Genomic DNA, 24,709 nt, shown 5'->3' with positions numbered 1-24,709 from the left:
CGTCCACGCTCAAAGTGTATGTGGAAGCTATTGCAGCGCATCATGCTATGGTAGCTGGCCAATCACTGGGAAGAAATGAACTGGTGGTACGGTTTCTGAAAGGGGTTAGGAGAATTAACCAGGCCGATCTCCTCCGCCAAATGGAAGAGAAGGGCCCGGACCAGACTGTTGTCACGGACCTGTGCAGTGCAACGGACCTTTCCCTTCACGCCACTAAGTCCGCAGCACCTTTGGCTAACACTAGCTGACATGAGCGAATCTGAGCGAGCTGTGTTCCTCAACGCCCCGCTCTCTCCCGCCGGCCTTTTCGGCCCAGCGGTAAGCGGGATTGTGGATCCTTTTTCGGAGGTGCAGAAAAACACGCAGGCCATGAATCTCTTCCTGCCACGACGCACGAGTTCTACTGCAGGCCGCTCTCAAACTCAGCCTCCTGCACAAAGCTCTACGTAGCACTCGTCTTAGCCTCCGTAAAGCAGGGCTAGTCACTACAGTTGGCTCGCCGTCCCCCGCGCTTTCGTGCGCAGACCGAGACGAGAGTGAACTCAGAAGTAGCACACCTACTTCGTGCAGAAATAGCAAAGCTGCTCTGCAAAGGGGCGATAGAGCCGGTACATCCTTCTCTGAGCGAGTCAGGCTTTTACAGCCGTTACTTTCTCATATGCTCAAGAAGGACGGAGCTCTCAGACCTATCTTAGATAAGAGATATTTGAACAAAGCTCTCATGAGGCGACTGTTCAAAATGCTCACAACCAGTCAAATTCTCGCACAAATTCGCCCGAGGGACTGGTTTATTTATCTCGATCTGAAAGACGCATACTTTCAGATCCAGATCATACCCCATCACAGGCCATTCTTGAGATTCGCCTTTGACGGTCAGGTATATCAAGGTATATCCAGTCGCTGTGGCGTCTTTTTGGCAAAGCAAAAGTCGACCTGTTTGCGTCAAAAGACAACGCTCATAGCCCAAGGTTCTTTTCGAAGAACTAGGACGCGCTGGCCCAAGCTTGGCCCAGCTGGCCGCTGTACACGTTCCCTCCGGTCTCACTGCTGCCTCAGGTCATCAGGAGAATCAAGGAAGTTCGCCCCTCAGTGCTTCTCATAGCCCCACGATGGGAGATCCAGACGTGGTTCCCAGAGCTGATGCAGCTGTCAGACTTAGCCCCATGGCCGATCCCGGTGAGGAGAGATCTCCTCTCTCAAGCCGGAGGGTCAATCCTCATCCAGAACACTGGTCTCCGCATGCATGGATAATCAACGAATACCCATTGCTCTGCCAGAAGGGGTTGTGAACACGATCACGCAGTCTAGAGAGCTAGACAGCCTGCTCTAGGTCTGCCTGCTACTGCACTGCGTTGACAATATATACAAAATGTAGGGTACATTTTTGGCTTCATATCTCGAGCAAAGAGGACTTTACCCTGTTGCGTAATGCAATTAAGCAGTACTCGTTCCCTCATCTAGAGAGAACCGAGGTTACGTTAGGTAACCGAGTACGTTTATTAAGCACCCCCTCAAAAGGTGTGTATATACAGTAGGCCAGGGGCGAGTGGCAATCGGGAGAGTCGGGACTTTTTCCGGTGGGCCGGTATTGTTTTGAGGCCGCGAGGGCCGGTCTGATAATAATTATACATTGCAAGTTAGCAACACCATCCGGCGGCCTGATGTGCGGCCACTGCCCGCTGGTCAAACTGTGCAGCCTCTCTCTTTTTCACAGTATACTCACTACAAAAAACTAGACTACACCACTCCCCCTGTAGGGCCGGTGGTCTACGAAATTTCCCGGTAGATTTTTTGGTCCCACTGACTCCGCCCCTGCAGTAGGCTATTTGTTTACTGTTAGTTGTAACAATATCATTAACGATAGATGATAATGCAAGAGAGAGAGAGAGAGAGAGAGAGAGAGAGAGAGAGAGAGAGAGAGAGAGAGAGAGAGAGAGAGAGAGAGAGAGAGAGAGAGAGAGTTTATGGATAAGACTTTAATGCACGCTTCTTATAGGCTACTGTGTTTATTCAGCTCTTACGCTGATTTTCTTGAGTAAAACTGACACTTCATGTTTTGTGTGATGTACTATAAACTACATTAAACTCATCAGTATATTTTTGGCCATCATTCGGACGGGCTCCGCTAACAGTAACAGCAGGCTTGTATTAGTAGTGGATAAAAGTAGATGATAAATAACATAACCGTTAACTAAACTATACCTGTTCTATACAGCATATTTGGCTCTATGGGGATTATTGTCCGACTCCGGATCAAAATGAACACCATATCATGAATAAAGAATCATCTATATCAATATGAATAGTGTCAGCAAGCATCCATTTTTGTAGAATTAATGCAATCTGAATGTACTGTGCCGTTTGCATTGTCATGTGAGCTATGTGAGTTGTGTCATTTCCCTGCAACTCACGCCTCTCCACACCTAAGAGATCAGTGACGTATATTGCATGATTCAAAATTAAGTTTTGTTGCTTTTCCATGAATATACTGTACGTAAGATGAACTAGACACACAAAGTAGCACTGCTTATCCATATTTAACCATAATTCAACCTTTTTAAATTAAACAATTTTCCCCATCCATTTTTTGTTATAAGACCTATAGTCAGAGTATTCATTTTTGACCGGAATAAAAGTGATCTGTGAGGGATTGACGTACATGTTAAATTGTTCAGCTGAGGAAAAGTCTCTCAGAAAAAGAAAAAGTTATAGTGTGTGCCATTAAAGTCACCAATAAATCAAAATAGATTTTTTTTAATGGAATATTGCAGTACCGGTATTTATTATAAATTATATTGTTAGGGGGGTAACAGTTATAAGACCCGAGACCAGATATGATGAAAGAAGACCAGGAGTCGTGAGGTTCAATCAAAAAGATAAAAATTTACTGAAGAATAGTTTGCAGTTTCATCGGTAGAGCGAGCGTCAAAGTCTCACGAGGAGGTCGCAAGCCAACTCTCCCTTACACAAAATAATACACCAATTATACCATTTTGCAAGGGCAAGCATCGCATCATCATACATCTGATTGGCTAAGAGAATATAAGACCATAAACAATTTCACACATGTGAGCAGATAAAAGGTGCCTATCGCCATTAGTCAGGATAGCTGTCGCCAATCCTTAGATTTAGGTCAGAGTTGACCTCGCAGGTTAGAGGAGAGCGCCAATAAGGATGAGCGTTGTGTCCCAAATGCCTACGTAGAAAGTCAAACACACACACACAGAACACCACCAAATAACATCGCCAAGGCCAAAGAGTGCTTGAGCTCTGCATTATCAGTTAACCAAAACATAGCTCCTCAGGAAGGAAGGGAGAGAAATGGCATTACTCTCAAGAGAAAAATATAATTTCACAAGCACAAAAGAATATAGAAATGATTATGTGATAATGCATATACTTGATTATTTATTATTATAAAAGTAATGTAAGCATTCAAAAGGATATGGAATGAAATATATATATAACTGACTGAAGAGACAAGGGATTTTGACCAACCCTTCAGTCCCCCGTTTTAGACCTATGTGGGGCCCAATACCGCCACGTCTGGTCTAACAAGTGAGGTCACTACGGAAGGTGGAGTGGTGACAAATGCTTCCCTGGCGGGTCACAAAAGTCTCTTCGCCTCTTTACGGACATGCTGGAAACTAAAAATTCCAGTCCCCATTCCGAGGCTCTCCCACCTTCCACTCACAACAGGGCATCAATGTTGTTCTTTCTCAGTTTATCGCTCAGGCGGTTTGTCAGCTTGATCAGTCTGCTTTCCTCCTCGGCAGGATTCAACTTACTGCAAGCAGACCTGCAAATATATGAGAAAAAGAAACAAACACACATACACACACAAAAACAAAGAAGAGCCAACCCACGCCTCCACTTCTATCCCACCAACCTTTTTGCATAATGAGGGTATTACAGGGATAATTTGGGGAGTGACCAAGCCAAAAGGTCACCGTCTCATTTCCGTCCAAGCGATAGCAGCGATCATTAACTGATACATGGTTGGAATTAAATTTAGACCCTCAGTTGAATTTAGGCATGGGTATTGAACCCATGATGGACGGTTATAAATCTCCTCACAATCCCAGTGAGTGGAGAACGCATGGAGTCTACCGGTCCAAATTGAAATCTGAATACATCAGGAATGATAAGGCTATTATAATCAAAGCCACAAACGAGAGAGGGAGTGCCAATCGAATGATGGCCCGCCTCACTTTCAGTCGTTTGGTATTTCGCACTTCTTCCTAAAGAATTAGCAGCTTCAATATATCGTCGGATTCCGCCATCTGTAATGATAAAACATTGTTACAGAATTTTTACACTATCACACATATAAATGACAGACCTTTTAGAGATAGTTTGTTATTATGATGCGGTGATTTGGTTGGAACCTTTATCGAGTGGTTTCACCTGTGACCAATGTCTCCAGACAGTACCTAGGACCCCTCTGTCAAGTAAAACAGATGTATTAGTTGTCAAGAGCACCTGGAAAGGTCCATCAAATTTTGGACCTAGAGGAGAAACAATCTCTCTTTGCAACATTACATTGTCACCTATTTCAGGCAAGGCAGGCATGTCTTTTCGCTCAACATTATCTCTCTCTGCTTGTCGGACACTGACACTAACTCGTGTATCGCGTAAACAGTTATCCAAAGCCTTCAGATAATTTTGTAAAACATCTTTCAATGGCCCGGACGGTCCCTCATGTTGCAGGGGAGCATCCCAAGGCAGTCGCATGTAACGACCTGTCATTATTTCAAAAGAGCTGATCTGAGTAGTTTTGTTAGGGCTGGCTCTCATACTTAAAAGAATCATTGGAACATCTGCGTGCCCCCCCTTCCCCCACTCCAACAATCTCTTTCTCAATGACGTTTTGAGTGTTCTGTTTGTACGTTCAATGGAGCCGCTAGACTGAGGCCTAAACGGGATGTGGAAGTGTTGCTTCACTCCCATCAGTTTCATGACATTTTTCATTACCTTTCCCGTGAAATGTGTACCCTGATCTGAATCAATTTGTAAGGGTAAGCCCCATCTTGGGAAAATTTCATTCAACATTACTTTTGCGGTTGCGTCTGCGGTGCAGTTTCTCAGTGGAAATGCCTCCACCCATCTGGAGAAAAGATCAACAATCATTAGAATGTATGTGAACCCTCCACTAGGGGACAATGGACCTATGAAATCAATTTGGAGGTGTGTCCACGGACCCTGAGGTCGAGGGGCATGTCCTAAGGGAATTTTCAGCTTTGAGGAAGAATTAACCTTAAGGCATACTAAACATCTCTTACAGAAATCATTGCAAGAAGCCCTCAGCTTTGACCACCACCAGGTTTTTGAAATCATTGCATGTAATTTCTCAGGCCCTGCATGCGCCAACCCATGATACAAGGACATAAGTTCAGTTCGAGCAGAAACAGGGCAAACAAAAGCGTCCATTAAATTTCCAAAGTCCTTCAGAATTTTTCTGTGCTCCTAACTTTGTCCACTGTTCTATCTCTTCAGGGTCATCCTCTGCATAAAGTTCAAAAATGTCTCTGGAAGTTTCATTCTCCTGAAGGGAAAGAGTCATCACACTCACACATGATTCAGTCAGTTTTGCAGCCTCTCTGGCAGCAGCGTCTGCAGCGTGGTTCCCTTTGGCTTCCGGGGAGCTATCAGTAGCGTGCCCGGTGACTTTGATGACTGCTCCTTCTGCGGGAAGATCACAGGCATTCATAAGTTCTTGTACCTGCTGTTGATGTGAGATAGGAAGTCCTGCAGTAGTCAGAAATCCCCTGCGCCTCCATACGGGGCCGAAGCGTGTTCCCTGCTCATGAAAGCTGGAGCCGTCCATGAACAAGTTGATAGCATTAGACAGGGGTTCAGATTGAAGAGGGCTTTGGCTGTCCGCCTCGATCAGTCGGGCACAGTTGTGTGCAGTTCCTTCTTCATCCCATACGAGTTCCGGCCCAGAACCTTTTGACCCAGAGCAGCGGAGTAAGACCGGGTCCCCACCCATGTTCATAGGTGGAAAGGCCTGCTGGCATCGGCATGTCGTAATGCTGGGGAGGAAGCAAGAGTTTCTTTGATACTCACGAAAGCCTCCTCCATCTCCTCAGTCCAGTCGATCAAATCCGATCCAGGTCTTCCTTCTTTCAGTGCCTCTGTGAGTGGTTTAGAGAGTTTAGTCTATTCAGAAACATACTGGCGGCAGTAATTCAAAAGACCCATCACTTGCCTTAAACCAGTGACAGTGTTTGGCTTTGGAAGTTCAATAATAGCTTTAACTCGTTCGGGGGGGATGCGTCGGCCACGCACCCCCACAATCTGTCCCAGATAAGTCACTTCAGGTAATGCTAGCTTTGCTTTCTTCAAGTTCACTTTGAATCCCCCGTTTTGGAGGGCCTTCAAAACAGTCTGAATAGTTTCAGCTCCCTCTCGTGCTTCATTTCTCAAAGGGTATTGTCTTTTGGCTTCATGCAAGGGACCTGGAATGCTCAGAGGCTGAATCTGTGCCAGACCACAATCATATTTGTCTTTTGCCCATACATTTGGGAATTTAGAAATTATAAACTTCAGCGATACTCACAGAATCAGCCACTGCACATCTCTCCTCATGGTGGGGGCCAGTCTGAGATAAGCGAATTGTTTCATTGCAGCCAAGCACTAGCTTATTTTTAGAAAGCAAAACATCAGCTTCAAGGTTTTTCAAAATGTAAACACCAATAATTGTCCCTACAGTGTTTTCTCCTACCCAAAATTCAGTCTAATATACATTTTCAGAGTTAGAAATGGTTAGAGGGACAGAAACAGATTTGTGATACACCTGTTTGCCATTTAGACCTTCTATATACAAAGTTTCAGAAGTGATTTCAAGATCGATTGGTTACAACAGCCACATTCAACAGTCCGCGCACCTCAGTATAGGGTCCATCATACTGGTTCTCAGTCTGACCGGCTAAAGCTGCCGCCTGAACAGTCTGAGAAGAGATGGTGGGGGCGGAGGGAGCACGAGAGACCGTCTCACATTTCGCAGCTCTCTCAGCCTGATCACACACTGCCTTTAGACCTTCACTCAAACTGCACAGATCAGATCCTATCTCTCGTCCGATAATTTTTGTCATCCTATCACGTTGAGCAATCAAGCTGGACCACCCATTAATCATGTTAGGGATTGTTTTTTTTTTCAGGAGTTATTGGTATACCACCCATCTTACAAATCCATGAATAGGGCAAACACGGATAAAAATTTGACTTTATCAGCTTCTTTTTTTGTTTGCAGCCAGTCTAACTGCTGTGTGATTTTCCAATCAGAATCAAACCCCTGACTGACCATTTTCTTTATGAGCTGTGCGTATTTCTTTGATTTGAGCTCGTCAGAGCAGAGCTGTTTACAGCGTTCGCTCTCTTCCATTTGGTCAGGACTTTTTTCTTTATCAGTCATTCTTATTGGTCACAGATGAAAAACCACCACAGAAAAAGATTTAGCAGCCACAACAATAAATTTGGCGGAAAAATACGTTTAGCAACAATAGTGAGACTTCTACACAATGAAACTGCAAATTATGTTTCGCTTCCCAAGTCACATAAAACTGGTCTATGCCAATTTGGGTCAGACTATATATATATATTTATTTGTTTGGGACCGTTCCTGATGCATCCCTGGCAAACAACCCTATATTTTACTATTTTAATTTTATTTTATTGATTTAACTAACATCTTGTTCCCTATCTGCCTGAATCACTAACTTCGGGGATCCCCTATCTGAGATGGAAGAGATTGATCAGGTTTTGCGGTGCCACTGGACCTAATCCAGGGACGCCCTCTGCTGGGGTGGTGTACCACACCCGTATTGCCCCACTGGGCCCCCACAGAGTGCGTTTCACTTTTGCTGTTTTAAACAAAACAGCAACCCTTTATACTCTCGTAGTATAAATAATCTTCACTCGCCTCGTCGGAGTGAAGCTCTCCCGTTCCCCTTCAAAATCTCTTCCAATCAGACAGCCCTAATAATTAATAAAATCTCTTTCTACCTTGTTTGCTGATTTGCCAGAGATGTCACCACAGAATGGTTTCCCGCCAATCCTCCACCAAACTGTTAGGGGGGTAACAGTTATAAGACCCGAGACCAGATATGATGAAAGAAGACCAGGAGTCGTGAGGTTCAATCAAAAAGATAAAAATTTACTGAAGAATAGTTTGCAGTTTCATCGGTAGAGCGAGCGTCAAAGTCTCACGAGGAGGTCGCAAGCCAACTCTCCCTTACACAAAATAATACACCAATTATACCATTTTGCAAGGGCAAGCATCGCATCATCATACATCTGATTGGCTAAGAGAATATAAGACCATAAACAATTTCACACATGTGAGCAGATAAAAGGTGCCTATCGCCATTAGTCAGGATAGCTGTCGCCAATCCTTAGATTTAGGTCAGAGTTGACCTCGCAGGTTAGAGGAGAGCGCCAATAAGGATGAGCGTTGTGTCCCAAATGCCTACGTAGAAAGTCAAACACACACACACAGAACACCACCAAATAACATCGCCAAGGCCAAAGAGTGCTTGAGCTCTGCATTATCAGTTAACCAAAACATAGCTCCTCAGGAAGGAAGGGAGAGAAATGGCATTACTCTCAAGAGAAAAATATAATTTCACAAGCACAAAAGAATATAGAAATGATTATGTGATAATGCATATACTTGATTATTTATTATTATAAAAGTAATGTAAGCATTCAAAAGGATATGGAATGAAATATATATATAACTGACTGAAGAGACAAGGGATTTTGACCAACCCTTCAATATATTCTGTGCAAATCTTTTTTTATTATTATTAATGTGCCCTTGTAATCTTTAATCAAAATAACTTCCCTTCCCTCAGGACAACCTGTCACTCACACAAGATCACAGCAATCACAATGATCCAACGATCTAATCAATTCCCAATCGATAAAATCAAGTACCGTCCTACATTTTTTCTTGTTCGGGAAGCCGTTTCATATGCCACAAACAGAAGGAATGATAGACTATCGCTACTTCCGTTTCATGCTGACTTTTTAAGAGTAGCCTATAAAAAAAGGCAACTATTTTACTGCAAACTGCAATATTTATATTAATAAACTACCCATCTACTATTTTTCCATCCATTTACAAGATTGTTTCTATAATATGCAGTGGCGACTTCCGTGCCAGAATGATATTCTAAAATTATTAAATGTAAAAGTTGTCTTTTAAAAAATGTAACTGCAGTAGGCTATAGTCAGTGTTCAGTAAAACATGAAAATATATGGTCGTGTTAAGCAGACTCACTGTTGTGACAGTTGAAAATCTGATTACGATATTTTGTTTTTAATTTATGCAGAAAATCAAAAATCCAAGGGTTCACATACGTTTTCCTTCAAATTTATAAGGCATAGAACATTTCTGGAGAATAGTATACTTCATAATAAAGAAGGATTTATCTTTTTCAAGAGAATGTACACAAACGTTTAGAATATAGAACAAAAAAAAAAAACAGTATAGGATTTGTTTTTAACTTTAAAGGAAGACTGTCATTTTTCGCAGCTAGAGGTCGCTTATTCAAAACAAACGTGTAGCTTGATGATGAAAGTGATTTTGGCTCAAGAGAAGTGGAGCTTTTATTATGCCGCAGACGACCTCTTCCGCTTCTTCTGGTCATATGTGGGGTAACAGTTTAGATACATTTAAGTGTGTTGAAAGTTATGTTATAATGCTACTCTGTGCGTTCGCTACTATGCGGCTACTATGATACACTTGGTATGGTCCTTGCACATTGAGTTTGAAATTCGCGTCCGAAATTTTTGCACGTTAAAAAATAAATACGACCTCACGTAGGCCTAATGCCAATCACGCTTGCACACTGCCTCCAAAACTTTTGTCCGTCATAAACATTTTTGGATCGGTTTCGATTTTCTGCGTTTTTCGCATACATAGCAAGCAGTTCGAATTGGTGTTTGAATAGTGTTTTGACAAAAGAGCCACCGAATCACGAATACGGAAAAACGCATACGAAAATTTCGGACTCTTGCAAGGACCTTTACACACTGCAGTAAGCTAGATCGATATTAGGTATGGTAAAACATGGTACTCACGGTAAATCAAGAAAATTAGATTTAAACAATAAGACTAACTGTGTTGAGCTATATAAGAATGATTAGTTTTCTGTCAATGAATGTTTCAAACAATTGCTCACCTGCTAATAAAACAATGTTTTAAAGCGTCTTTGGTGTTTCCATGGTTTCTACAGAATAAATCCGGAAATTAAGGGTAACGCTCGTATGATGTCATTGATAGGCAATGCATTGCTTATTTCTCTGGATTTAAACATTCTTGGAAACATTTGGGATAATAAGTCAACAAAATATATAACATTGTGCTAGTGTTTTTTTAATCCAAAAATCTTACATAGTGTGCCTTTAAGGGGTCCTATTATGCCTTTCCACTTTTTCAACTTTAGTGTGTAATGTTGCTGTTTGAGCATAAAATAGATCTACAAGGTTACAAAGCTCAGAGTCCACTCCAAATGGAGATATTTTAACAGAATCCTCTTTTCAAGAACTACAATGAACAGCTCGTTCGGACTACAACGTGTTTTTTCCGGTTCTTGTGAAGTCACAATGTTACTCATTTAAATAATCTATGCCCACGGAATTCGCAAAAAAAGGGGGCGATGCCTGGTTGAGTTGCGCTAGAGAAGATGAAGAGTGTAGTCGTTGTTTTTTTCCCACATTGGGAAAAAGTTTGTCCTAAGGCAGATTAACTTAAGAGTAGTTCATTTATTTTTAAAACGGTTTCTGAACATTATAACCCCAACGTTTGTCTGTGCGCTGCAATTTTACAGAGAACAGCATCCAGAATCTAAGAGAGTAGAACGCAGGCTATGCAAAAAAGCTTCTCCTGAAAGACGTAGCCATTCCCACTTTCTCGAAACAATCTGTTAATTATGTTTAAACTAGTAAGTATGTCTTATTATTTGTAGTTGTGTTTTCTATTAACAGTATAAGTTTTACGTAGTTGCTATGATGTAAAAAAAAGGGCAAAGTTTTGCCTCCGCTAGCCTGCAAACTAACATTACAGTATTGATTTAGTGTTTACTGTAGCTTTTGTAAGCTCTTGCTTTTGTAAGGCTGTTCACCGCTCCTTAGGAAATGTCCATGGTTTTGTGATCAATTACTGTTTGTATTACCATAGTATCCAACAAATAAGATTAAATGGTGGATAACATAATATCTATAATCTAAAAAAAATTACAAAAAACATAGCACTGAGTCCTGTAAAATGTCCTGTAAAATATGTGCTTGAAATCCGTTCTGCGGGATCCTCTTGTTTGTTAACATTCTCGCGGTCTGAAGCGGGCTTGAATTGGTTTAAAATTGACGCCATCCTTAATTATTTACATTAGAGAAGAACTTGCAGTTATGGCGTGACATTTCCCAAACATGCGCTTCTCCGCTAAGTGGTGCCAATCACAACACACTGGGCCAGCTAACCAATCACAGCACAGTACGTATTTTGGAAGGAGGGGCCTCATCGAAATAGGAACTAAATGGTGCGTTCGAGCCAGACTGGGGAGAGAGAAGCTGTAATAATGAAAAAATATATATAAAAATAAGGCTTTTTTAAATAATCAAGCATGAAAACATATTGTAGTACACCCCTAAAAAAAAATCAAGCTTTTTTGAAAAAAATCAAGGGCATAATAGGACCCCTTTAATTACAGTCGACATCAATAACTAAAATAGGCACAAAATAATATCAATCATTTTAGCAATCTAGATAAAAATAAAAATAAATCAGAAAACAAACCTACAAGGTGATTCTAAAATAATTTTGTCAAGATGTTTCAGGGTGGTCTGGCAACTGTGAATACAAATGACATTCCTGATATGGAGGTGGAGCTGATGAGTCAGACTGATTTGAAACTGAAGGATCAAATTGACCAGGAAGTCCAGTGTAACTAGGGGGAGCAAATTGACCTGGCGGTCCAGGGTAACCAGGAGCAGGAAATTGACTGAGAGGAGGTCCTGGGTAACCAGGAGCAGGATATTGACTCAGAGGTGGTCCAGGGTAACCCAGAGCACCACAATGACCAGGTAGTTCAACCATATTAAATGGTGAGGCAGATGGAGGAATAGGAGGTGGGTTGGGGTACGCATTGCCACCTGGTGGTTGATTCCAGATTCCAAAGTCACCGTTTGTAGCACTACTTACACCTGATAAAGACTGAAGAGGAAGAATCACTACTGGGAATTTGATCTCCGATGCAAATGGCACATCCAGGCAGACCTAGATACAAAACATACATTTAAAAAAACAAAACAACAACAACAAATAATTCAATTAGGAGTAGCTAACAGAAACTTTTGTTTGCACAAAATGAGCTCTCAGCACAGCCCTTGTCATGATACAGCTTTAAATAAAAAATACATCACAGATATGCCGCTACAACTTAATCTCAGGAGTATTGTGTGTAGGCCTATTGGTTATTTTACTTATGTTTTCATACACACTAAAACGTACAATACTGATGTATTGACAGCACTAAAAGGTAAATTTACGTATTAACAACTTTACAGCCATACAAATGTGTACAAATTCTTATTAATGAATATTAAAATCGAGACATTAATATAGAATGTGAAGCTGACGTCACACTGCGTTGGTTAAGCATCTTGTTTAGATGTCATATAGGAAAATCGTAATACCTTTCTGCTAGAGATTTTAAAGTGCCCCATTATAAGTTTCCTAATGCTGTTTTGGAGTTTCCTACAACAAGTTTCATTTTCTCATAAAATACATTTGCACATCACCACATTTTAAATGATTCTCAAACAACTCGTCAGATGAATCAATCTCTCTAAATCCCTCCTTTCCACAAGCTACTCTTCTCTGATTGGCCAGACAAATCTTGCTCCATGCTTAGCTTTCCTCAAAGTAGTGAGAAGAACAACAGACAATCTGCATTAATAGACACAGTTTTAGGTAATAGTGGCCCACAACTGATCAGCAGAAGTATTTCAGTAAGACAGTAATAATGTGACTTTACCAGTTAGCAGGAGACCTACACAATATAAAATGTCTCTGTTACTAACGTAACCTCGGTTCCCTGAGATGAGGGAATGAGTATTGTGTAAGGCTAGCTTACGCTATGGGGAAAACTCCTTTTCTCGAGAATATTGAAGCAAACTTTTTAAAACGCAGTGCAGCTGCACTAGCGCGGTCATTGGCTATGCTGCGGCAACTGCAGAAACCTATGGCAAGGCGGCTCAGACGCGCAAACCAATCAGGCCACTTCAGTCAGAGCCTGCCAGAATGGGCGTGGCTTATTGCTATACAAGCACCCATTCAGCCAAGGAATTCAGGTTTAATCGACTAAAGCGGTCCCCTGATCGAAGCACAATAGCACGGCGGGTTACGTAATACTCGTTCCCTCATCTCAGGGAACCAAGGTTACGTTAGTAACAGAGACGTTCCCTTTCGAGAGGTCTCTTGTATTGGGCAAGGCTAGTTTACGCTATGGAAACCCCCTTCAAAACACTGTGCGTGCTTAAAACTTCGCTCCATACTATAACCCAGGGCAAGATGCCTGAAACCCATAGAAAAGTAAAGTTATGAATCCTAATAGAAGCCAGTCCAGTGATGGGCTCCATATAAGGAACCAAGGAATGGGTTCTTTATAGTATATGTATAAGAACCGTAGTTCAAATTTAACCAGAACCAGATATGTATCAGGCCCTATGGCTTTGGGGGATTGTGCTTAACACTTTTTATATTGAAAGAACCCTCGTTTGCAAAGCAGGAACTTCCAGGTTATAAAACCTCATACATGTGGACGGCGAGGCCCAGCCGGCCGCCGCACAGATATCTTCAATAGGTATTCCACTTGATCAAGCCCATGACGAGGCCATGCCTCTGGTGGAATGAGCTCTGACGCATAAGGGGCAATGAGGGGCAATGAGGGGCAATAGGGGCAATAGGGGCAATGAAGGCCCTTAGACTCATAAGCCCGTGTGTCGCGCGCGATAGCATCCACTATCCAGAACGATAATCTCTGCTTCGTGACAGCGAGCTCCTGGGTGCAGCCTACCTAGTTGAAGGCACTCTCGCTTCAGTGATTGTTTTTAGCACCCTTTCCGGGTGCTTTTTGGAGATTGGTCCGGCCTCGACGGGACTCAAACTCTCTCTCTTTCTTCCTTTCGCTGTGGCTAGGAAGGCTTACGAGGCTCGGGGTCCAACGCGATCTTGGGTCAGGGTCCCCGTCTCTCTGGGAATTGCTGACGCTTAACAGAGCGAGAGCAGTGACGGACCTCAGCCGCTGGGCAGGACTGGGAGACCGGAGGCACTGATTTTACCTGCTGAGAAGGTGGTGCCTTCCTGTGGTGGCTCGAAGCAGAGCTGGAACGTTTCGGTAGAAAGTGACGCATAGGCTGTGACGCTTTCTGGGCCTCTGTGTAGCATTCCGCGACTGCTGGGCCGAACAGACCGGCGGTGGAGATAGGGGAGTCTAGGAAAGCTGCCCTATCTGCATCCTTCATGTCCGTTAAATTCAGCCATAGGTGCTGTTTAAGCAACGTCAGGTTCGCCATGCTCTTTCTGATAGCATGGGCGGGTGACTTTGTGGCTCGCAGGGCCAGGTCTGTGCCACTGCGTAGGTCCCTGAAAGCTTCCGGTTCAGGTCCAGACTCGTCCATTGAGCGGAAAAGTTTGGCCTGAAAAACCTGGAAGACAGCCATGGTGTGAAGCGCAGATGCAGCTTGGCCAGTGGAGGCGTGTGGGCTCCTCGGGCGAAGACCACTTGAGCCCGAGGTCTTCAACGGCCTTGGTTAACACACAGAGAAGCTCTGCGTCAAGGATGGTTCTCACATTGCTCGTGCTGGCTTGTGTTGACGGTGCGGGGCCGGAAATGGAGCAGCGATGGAAAGGCTGTTATCCTCGTTTGATCCTCCAAAAGAGACAAGACCGGCCACTTGCAGAGAGGGGCGCTGGTCCACCTGTGTGAACAGGACAGGCGAGGAGGTTTCTCTAGGAGAGAGCGAGGCACGCAAGGACTGGATCGGCATGTGCTCACTTGTGTCCGTCCGCTCTGGCATCCTTTGTGCGCGGCGCTTCTTTTTGCGTGGCTCAAGCAAAGGAGGAGGAAGAGCGGGAAGGGCACAGGGTCGTCCTTGGCAAAAACAGCAAGTCGAGCTCACAGGGTGGGGAGATCCATCTAGTAACACTCAGGGCAGCCGCCCTTAGTGAGTGCAGCTTCTGTGTGGTCACGGCCCAGACAGGAAGCGCAGAGGATGTGGCGGTCTCCGCCGAAGAGCGGGCCTCAGCACACACCCCTGCTTTTCAGCATGATCAGCTTTGTAAAAATCGACACGTTTTAGAAAGGCGGGGCATAGATGAGCACCAATAATGTACGGTAGGCCGAAGTGTAAATAAAAATAATGACATTTTTTAACCTAAAACCACGTAAACACATTGCATTAAACCAAATACACAAAATAATCTTCTTTTTAGAACCATCATATGACCCCTTTAATACCCATGTATTAACAAAGAGACTAGGCTGGCCAATCTAATGTATTTGTTCACTTAATTGCAATGTTACTATTTGTCTTTGCTTTAGATGCTGAAACTCACCCGGAGTCTGTACTCAACCTTGAGTATCCTACAGTTTAGGATAGAGATGGTAAGGCTGGGAGGAATGGGCAGCACTTTGGTGACGGTTTTTCTTGAGTTCGGCTCAATAGGTTCCCCTTCCTCTTTAAAAAGGTCATGTGTGTGAAGTTTTCTCTTTCCTCTTGCGAAAAAACTGTGTTTTTCATACAGGCAGTATTTTGGCTTGATTGTACGGGATGAATTGTTCTGAACTTCAGCCAAAACTTTCAAGCCCTCTCCTGTAGTGAGACACAATAAGACAATTAGTTCAATTTAAATTGCTTGATAAATAATCACAAGAAACTATGATTCTGTCTATTTTGACAAAACTTAATTCAGAATCATGTTACATAATGAGATATAAAAAATACATAATAAACTAATTTATAAAGAACTGTTGTGACAACATGATGATTGTATGTATACATGTTGTGCAAGCTCTGTAATAAGTCTATGCTACATTGAAAAAAATCCCAAACATAATAATTCTACAAGTGGTGCGTGTGTTCAGAGACTTATGGTTGGTTTCATGCCTAAAATGTGTAACTTTTTTGTCAATTATAACAATAGCTGAATCCACCCCTCACCATCCACCCCTCACCTACTCCAGAGATATTTGCGGTTTTACATACATTTCATCTTCTAACAAAGATTCAGAAATAGTTTGAATAAGACTCCCCTTAAAATGGTTGTTTACAAGATCCAACTTTGAGTTTATTGACAAACATGCTGATTTTGCTGATCATGCAATTTTACCAAGGTAGTATGCCATTTTCTCAGTCTTTAAGTTCATGGAGACACTCCCAAAGGAGAAGAGATTAATTTGTTCATCTTTGGTTCTGTACTGTGGTGCCTAAACAAGACAAAACAAGAAAAAGAGGAAACTGAACCTTAAAATGAGGAATGTATGGTATAGATTAGAAAGACAGTGCATGGGATTTTCAAAAATGATAATCTCACCATTAGTTCAGGATTGGACACATCAGGACTGGGAAAATAGAGAAACTCTGCTTTGGCTTTGCTAGAAATACGCATTGATCGGGATAGTTTGGTCTCCAAAGTATAGACAATTTTTCCAACTGAAGCTTTGAAGGTTGGTGGGAAGTGCCTATAAGAAAATAATGGCATGTGTAAACACAGTAATTGTATAACAGAAAGTAAATTATCATTAAAAGGTTGAAATTTAATTGAAAATAACATTAGCAAAAGTCATATTTATATTCAATATGTGCTATATAATATGTGCTATATGAGCCATTCAATTAAGGCCCATATACTTAAGGGTCAGAACAATGACATCTGCTGGTTGGACAGTGCTCTGCATATGGACTATAATCAATGCGACTATAAGATGATGTAAAAGACAAAAAGTTTAAATTGTTGCCCATTTTATTATTTTTTTGGTTTAAAATATTGGATTGATGCCCTTTGCATGTTTCTTGAACAATGTTATGTGCAATAAAAAAAAGCATTGTATCACCTCACTGGAGCACTTCAAGTATCAAGTAGTGTAATAATCACTATAAAAGGTTGAAACCCTCTTCATTGTGGAACTTTGTATGGATTAATTAGTTGACATTGTTGGACTTGGTTGTTTCGGGGCATTTTTGGGATTCTACAAGCACATGCAGTTGGGACTATGACTGTGGATACATTTATGAATGGATTATTTCTAAGATGATGAATGAAACAGACTTGACTGAGGAAAGGCCTCGTAGTACGGGGAGAAAAAGTGATATGACTACAGAGAGAAAGTACCTTTCCATGAATCCTTATTGAATATTCTCAATTGAAATATCTAAACATCCAAATCTAAATATTTAGGCATATTGAGTTGAGATTACGAAATGGAGGAATAAAAGGAACAAGATGTTGCTGATGAAAGAAAAATTTAAAAATGGAATCTCCTCATTCAGAGAAAACTCTCATATTTATCTAGAAAATGTAATAGACACCCTTGAAATTAAATAGATGCTCTTGTTGAAGCAAGCAAAATTAATGAAACTGTTTACAAATATTTGGAAACATTCAAAAACTGTCTGAGTTTACGGAATTACAGGCAACTGTAAAGGGTTTAATGAAAGATGATTGCAAGAAGGGAGTAGATCATTATGATTGGTTTGAACCAAAGTTAATTAATGTCAATGGTTCCCTTTTGATACAGTTCGCTCCCATTGCATCAGTTTCTTAGCTGGCGCTATTTGGTAACTCCGTTTCTCTGAATACTGAAGCTTGATTGGATCACGTCTGTGAACCTGCACTTTTTGGGTCGCCAAAACGGGCGAGGTCAACTGCCTATGCAAGTCGGCGATGGATGCCATTTTATCCCTCATGCGTAAAGATCTTATCCCCCTGCCATGAGAAGAAGCCTCAGCAGTGGATTAACGGCGCTTCAGCAGCTGCAAAAGAGATGTTGAGCTTCCCCCACTGGAAGAGGCTACCGCCGCACACATCTGCCCTCCTACGGCTCTCGGATGGAAGACCAAAGCCCCCCACCCCTCTAAGCCGTGCAGAGCCACATCGGCCTTGGCGGCCAGTGCATATGGTGCAGCTGACAAGCTAGATCCCCTCTTCACACAATGTGAAGTTTACCAAGCCTAACTCATCTGCTCCATGGACCAGTCTGGACCCGGCTGCTTTTAAATAATACAAGCAGTATCATCAAGATGTCCTTGAGCTTGCCTCTAACGAAAAAAAAGGGTTAAGGGAGGGGTCAAGAATTGTTTACTGAAATTAATTTACATTAATATGCAGGTATTTTTTTAAATACGTACAATGTAAAAACATGCATGCACACAATAGCTGCATTGTATCAAATTACTAATTTAAATTATTAAATAGTAGTTATTAAATGTTAATAATTTGTAGTTATTATAATGTTCCATTAAATGTGAATTTTTAACATTTTGATGAATGCATTTTGATATTTTTTTTTATTTAAAATTCTCAACTGGCTTAGGCTGACACCTGCCCCGTTTACACGTACATGGTTATTTTGAAAAACAGAGACATTTCCCTTCGTTTGAGCCCTTCGTTTACACGCAAACGGAGAATTCGCCTCTGAAAATGATTATTTCTAATAACTCCGGCCAGAGTGGAGATTTTGGAAAACTTCGTTTGCACGTTTGCATGTAAACTGAGAAAAACTGAGCTTTAGGCAGCCGACGTCACAGTATGTGACTATTTTCGGAATTCTGATTTGCTAACGTGGGCTTGAGCTTCTCATGACACTGCCACCTACAGGTTTGGCATGCTCTTGACGGCATATACACGGGTTCGTGTTCGATCACTTTTCTGAAAACTGACAGGTGTGCACAATGTTATTTTTGAAAACGGTGGGGGGAAAATGTCCTTTTATGAAAATAGCCGTCCACGTGTAAACGTTCCGTTAAGCTGATTTCTTTTTGTAATCAATATAAAACATGACTTTGTTGTTATTCACATACAAATTGATTAGCCCTTTCCAGTTCCTACATTCTGAATGTGGTGATTTATTTCAATTTACTACGTTTACTTTAATACAGACTGTTGACTAAAACACTTGTACTTGCATTTTACTTTAATATATATATGTCATTGAAATTGAATTTTTTGTATAAAAATATTATTTGTCATTATTAATGATGTCAAGTGGCACAACTGATATTTATCAGGTGGTGCAACCATGTCAATTATTGATTTAAACTAGCAAATAATAGGTCAAAGTGAACAAAAGGCTGATAACTAGTTTATGAATAGACTTTTTTGGTCTTTTTTTTATTTTATTTTTATTAAAATCGGATGCTAAATATACTAAATACCTGGCCACTGCAATACTTGCAATAATTATAAATGAATGTGAATAAAATACACAACCACAAATGACATTTTTGAAGCTTTGTCATTGACTCCATGTCATTGACAACTTCAACTTTCAACTTTCTCTTCTGAAACCATTGAGACAATCAAGAACCACTTTTATGTAGACAATTGGTAAAATCTGTGGCAACTGAATCTGATGCGATTAAATTATATAAAGAGCTTGAAATGGCCTGCTCAATGGGTGGTTTTCGTCTGCACAAATGGGTCAGCAACAGTAGAATGGTGACAGCTTCCATCTTCCAATCAGACAGGGCTAAATAAATAAAGGATTTTGATCGAGTCCAACAGTCTCATGTAGAATGAATTCTTGGCATAGTGTGTAGTAAGACAAACTAAAATATGCAGTAAGCTTAAAGGGTCAGCCATGTGCATGAAGAGGAATTCTGTCAATTGTCTCATCTGTGTATGATCCACTTGTTGGATATATCACTCCATTAGTTCTTATTACAAAAAAAAAAAAAAAAAAACACACTCAAAGACCTATGCAAGCTGTAACGAGCGGGAGCTGGAGTAACAAGGCAGAGGCGAGGATCAAATTGATGGGTTTTAATAAAGTAACTAAATAAACAAATATTGAGGAACACTGTAAACAAATGAAAATTTGTGGACAGGCAACTTCCCGGATCTTAATCCCATAGAGCAGGGGTGTCAAACTCACTCCCTGGAGGTCCACTGTCCAGCAGAGTTTAGCTCCTTGAACACCTGAACCAGCTATACTAAAGGCACCAGGATAACTAGAAACTTTCAGGCAGGTGTTTTGGATCTAGTTAGAACTAAACTCTGCAACACAGTCGCCTAACAGGTGCAGAGTTTTGACATGTACAATAAAGCAGTGGTTCCCAACCAACCCGATCTCACAGCAATTCGTATGAATTTTACGAGGTGGATAATTCGTACGAATTCATACGACCTCGCTCATACGAATTTGTAAGATTTTTGCTAAAGCGTACATATTTACGAGTTGCCCAATTCGTACGAATGACCTACACCTGACCCCGGCCCTAAACCTACCCATCACGTGGGATTAGACAAATTGTACGAATTCATACAAATTCGGACGCATTAGCCACCTTTTTCTCACTCGTACAAATTCATACGAATTGGTCGTGAGATAGCATTGTTCCCAACCTTGGTCCTGGAGTACCCCAGTATTGCAAAAGCAGTTTATACCTCTCCCTAATCAAACACACCTGATTCAACTCATCAGATCATTAGTAAAGACTAAGGCCTTGTCCACACGACCCCTCAGCTGTACACTATACGTAAACATTTTGTATCGTATTGGCGTTTCGTCCAGACGGGTCCCAGAGTGAAAACGACACCCTTGCGTTGTCATGTGTACAGCCAATACGTATATCGACGTATATAATAATAAACTTCTTGGTGAAAAAAAAGAGAAAAAGAGAAGAGGCTACTGAGCCTATTAATATTGTTGTATACAGCATCCAAGGTTTATGCGTATGCTTCCAATATTCTTCTCCGTGTTTAGTGGATCTCTGTGGCAGAATTTCAGCGCCACATACTGGTCAGGCATGTATACAACATCGCTTTGAGTCGATTTTAGGAGTTTCGTGTGTACGCAGAGGTTTCTTGAAACAATTCTGTGTTTACGGAATTTTTTTTAGAGCGAGGGAAAAAAAAGATTGGATAGCGAAAGCTCTGGCTTTGTGTGGATGTCGCCTAGTTCTCAGATAGGTGTGTTAGACAAGAGAGACATCCAAACAGTGCAGGGTTGGGAGTAATATAGGAGCAGGGTAGGGAACCACTGCCATAGAGAACCTGTGGTCAATCCTAAAAAAAGGTAGGTCAGAAGATATATAGCCAGTAAGCAGACAGCCACAAAATGTGATCAACTAAGCACTAATAAGGCAAGATCGGATCACTATCAGTCAGGATTTGGCCCAAAAGCTGCTATCCAGCATGCCAGAGCGAATTGCAGAGGTTATGAAGAAGGGTCAACACGGCAAATATAGATTTTTTTTGCATATATTGTCAATTAAAGCCTTTCAAACTTAGGAAATTATCATATTTTCCTGTATACCATAGAAACATGTTAAAATAAATCTGCAGATACTGAAGCAGCAAACACAAAATGTACGCCACTGCCAACATCTGTACAAAACGAAACCTTGCAGATTGTGCATTTTTTTGGACTTAAAACTAATCAGATGTTCAGATGGTCAGATGTTTCGAGTGCCCTGAAACAAAAAGGCCTGACTTGATTTTACACGCATGCAAAAACACTTGTAGATGAACAAAGAAATTATACAAATAAAGTTTCTACTATTTTAATTGTAACTAATTAAACAGAGCTGTTGTATAGTTATTTTAAATTAAAGTATTTACTTCTTGGAAAGAAAACAAGGGTAATAGTTGCCAATGTAATTAGTACTAACGTAAAACAAGAAACCCAAGTTTTGGTGGAAGCAAAAATGAAAGCTGTTAAAAGCATGTGAATGTACAAACCCTTTCACTATACTAAAAAATAAATAAATAAATTCATGTGCAATCCCATTTTCATTCCCAAGTTGTATACCATAAGAATAGACTTCTGCATTTTCTGGGAGACTTAGCAAATTGGCAGTGCCAGAAGATAATGATTTGTTTAGTGCTTTTGTTCTTGTAGTAGATACTCTAACCTTGTATAACAAAAGATGTCAGACGTGTTAAGAAAAGTAGCCTTAGACCTTCCCCCCTTACATATGTTGGAATAGAATACTGTAAAAAGAGGTGATGACATCCAAAGGTACAGCGTTATTTCCATGCCTTACAATAATTCACTTGTAGTGCCGGAGGCAGATCAGATCAGATACAATTATTTGTTATAGGCTACTTAATAAATAATTCACAATACCCCTCACCCAAAAAAGCGATACTACCCCCAAACTGCAATTAACATCCTGGTGCAGAACAAGGCACTGGTTAACACAACAGCAAAGACACACCAGCAAGATAAAACTGTATTAAGTCCCAAAATGTTTTTGTTTTTTTAGAGAGAGATTTACTCTCACTTCGTTCCCTTTGAAACACACAAATAAACCTTCTATCCTATACAGGATAACCACTTGAGAAATGTATGCTAAACATGTAGGCCTATCCCATTTTAATTTGATGGTTGTCTTTTTACATTGTTTTGCCTATACATTTATTCAAACTCTTTTGAATGTACGTTTTGCATGCATTGTTAACCAAGATCACATATAGTAGGCCTATAGCCAACATCAGGAGGAAGAACATTTCTGGATAATACAACGGCCTAGTTGTGTTCATTTGCATTTATTTAAGAAGCAAAGGTTTTACTTTTACTTGAATGTTTACACTTCTTGACACTTTCGTTGTTGGCGTATAATAGCGAAATGCAACAAACCCCAACTTACTGTCGAGGTAACTGAAGGGTGAATGGGTAAACATGACGGCCTGGTGCCACAACCGAAGAATCTAACAAGTCAAAAATCAAAGCAGAGATCAGCATGTTTTCAGATTAATTATCAAAGCTCTTTTTGCAATATTCATCAAATCCGCGACCAGACTTACATGGCTGTCCTGATGGATCTCTCAGCATCATCTCATGGTCATCATTACCTACAAGATCAAGTTACAGCACAAAATAAAGCTGGTTAAATCGACCTGATTTCTCCTAATTGTAACACAAAAAATACAACTGTATAGTTCCTCCTACCTACCATGTGTTTTGTTCTCCCGAACGAAAAACCTCTCTACGGAATAATACTTTTCCTTATCCGAGTAAACAACAGTGCTTTTGTGACGCTCCCTCCAGCAAACCTCTGCTTTCCCTTTAATTTTCACACTCAGCGACTGCATTTTCGTGTCCTTCGCAAGATCCAAAATGACATGTCCCGATATAAAATCCCCGCTAGAGAAGGTATTGTTCTGATTGATAGGACTGTATATAACAGAAATGTTTTTCACAGTGACGGACATCGCGTCTCCTGGTGCAGTATCCGCTTCTGACGTTTGATCCCAATAGAATCCCTTTATAGCAGTCAGGCACGCGCTTCCTGCAGGAAATATAGGATAGACCGCATACATATGGCTATGGTCCTCCTGTCTGTAAAGTAAAACTGCTGAAATGTGTTCAGGTTCGCAAGAGCACAGTGGCCTCAATAATTTGTAAAAAGGTTTTTTTTTTTTTTTTAAGTGCTTGTCAAAGTGCCTAAAGGTCTCAATACTTGTCAATTAGATTTTTTTTTTTTCTGTCACAATTGTCTTTGCTTTGTCATTATGGGGTATGAAGTACTGATGTGAAATGATATGAAGTATGTGTTAAAGCATTTATACAGCCTGCACCAACAAAATATTAAAAGAAAATGAACTGGTCTGATACAGTGTTTGAGAGTAGCTAGTTTAGGCATTGTTCGCAGGCAGCCAAGACCATATGGGGGCATTATGCAAAATTGTTACAAACCAAGGACACTTTGATCTCCACCTCTCTGGACGTCATGGGTGGAGCTTGACCTAGTCCAGCTCCACCTCTGTGGATCTAATGGGTGGAGGGAAATAGTAATGGGTAGGGTAAGGGTTAGGGTGTGGTTGAACATTCTAGAATGCCCAATTATGCACAAATGACGCCAAAATTACGCCCATTATGCCCAACTTACATCCAGAGACGGGGAGCTGGACTTCACGCTCCACCCATGGCTCTGCAGTGAGCAGCCTCTTTCTTTATTACACATTACATGAAAGGTATCATATATTCAGTATATGATATTACCTTTAGAAATAAGAAATGTGACTGCCTGATAAAGTTTGCATAAGAAATCTCAATTCTTATACAATCCTAGTTTTTGTGAAACTGTATTTAAAATTGTATTTCTGCATAACAATCTTGGTCTGTTTATTTATTATTGTCCACTAGGTAGCAGCACGCTACATGTGAACACATTGGAATGTCGAACGATACCATTATTTACAAATAAATGTTGTTGCATATATATATTTTTATAACAGAACGTAATGGGATCTAAATAAAGAGCCCCTTACATACAGAAAATATCACATGGAAGTATTATGGGCTCAGAGGAGTGAGCATGTACGCTCAAAGTTATTTGACCTGTTAACATTTGGATTTTTTTTTTTTGTCTTTATCTAAAAGTTAGTGATTTGAATATGCTATATATGCATACAGTTTATATTTAGAATGAACCTTTTTGCCATACAATGAGTAGTAGAGTATACTAAAATAAA

General features: G+C 41.0%; 1 protein-coding gene across 1 annotated transcript; it reads right to left on the bottom strand.

Annotated features, from left to right (window-relative positions):
- Positions 1 to 2,827: 2,827 nt before the first annotated feature.
- LOC306995479 (arrestin domain-containing protein 3-like) lies at positions 2,828 to 23,587 on the bottom strand. Its single transcript, XM_079607123.1, has 7 exons — positions 23,188 to 23,587; positions 23,039 to 23,086; positions 22,882 to 22,942; positions 16,604 to 16,751; positions 16,400 to 16,496; positions 15,626 to 15,882; positions 2,828 to 12,283 (listed from the first exon to the last, which is right to left on the bottom strand). The coding sequence occupies exons 1-7, from the start codon at positions 23,552 to 23,554 to the stop codon at positions 11,831 to 11,833; spliced, it is 1,431 nt and encodes a 476-aa protein (XP_079463249.1). The 5' UTR covers positions 23,555 to 23,587; the 3' UTR covers positions 2,828 to 11,830.
- Between the last annotated feature and the right edge of the window lie 1,122 nt (positions 23,588 to 24,709).

This window comes from Phoxinus phoxinus (genome assembly GCF_949152265.1).
Source record: "Phoxinus phoxinus genome assembly, chromosome: 3".
Lineage (NCBI taxonomy): Eukaryota > Metazoa > Chordata > Actinopteri > Cypriniformes > Leuciscidae > Phoxinus > Phoxinus phoxinus.
The sequence above is the reverse complement of the archived record's forward strand: the minus strand, read 5'-3'. Positions and strand labels throughout refer to the sequence as shown.

Coding starts and splice junctions, on each gene's coding strand:
- LOC306995479 (XM_079607123.1), bottom strand. CDS start 23,554: ATGTATGCGGTCTATCCTATATTTCCTGCAGGAAGCGCGTGCCTGACT. Junction 16,497..16,603: donor TGTCCAATCCTGAACTAATG/GTGAGATTATCA, acceptor TGTCTTGTTTAG/GCACCACAGTACAGAACCAA. Junction 12,284..15,625: donor AGGTTGAGTACAGACTCCGG/GTGAGTTTCAGC, acceptor TTTTGTATCTAG/GTCTGCCTGGATGTGCCATT.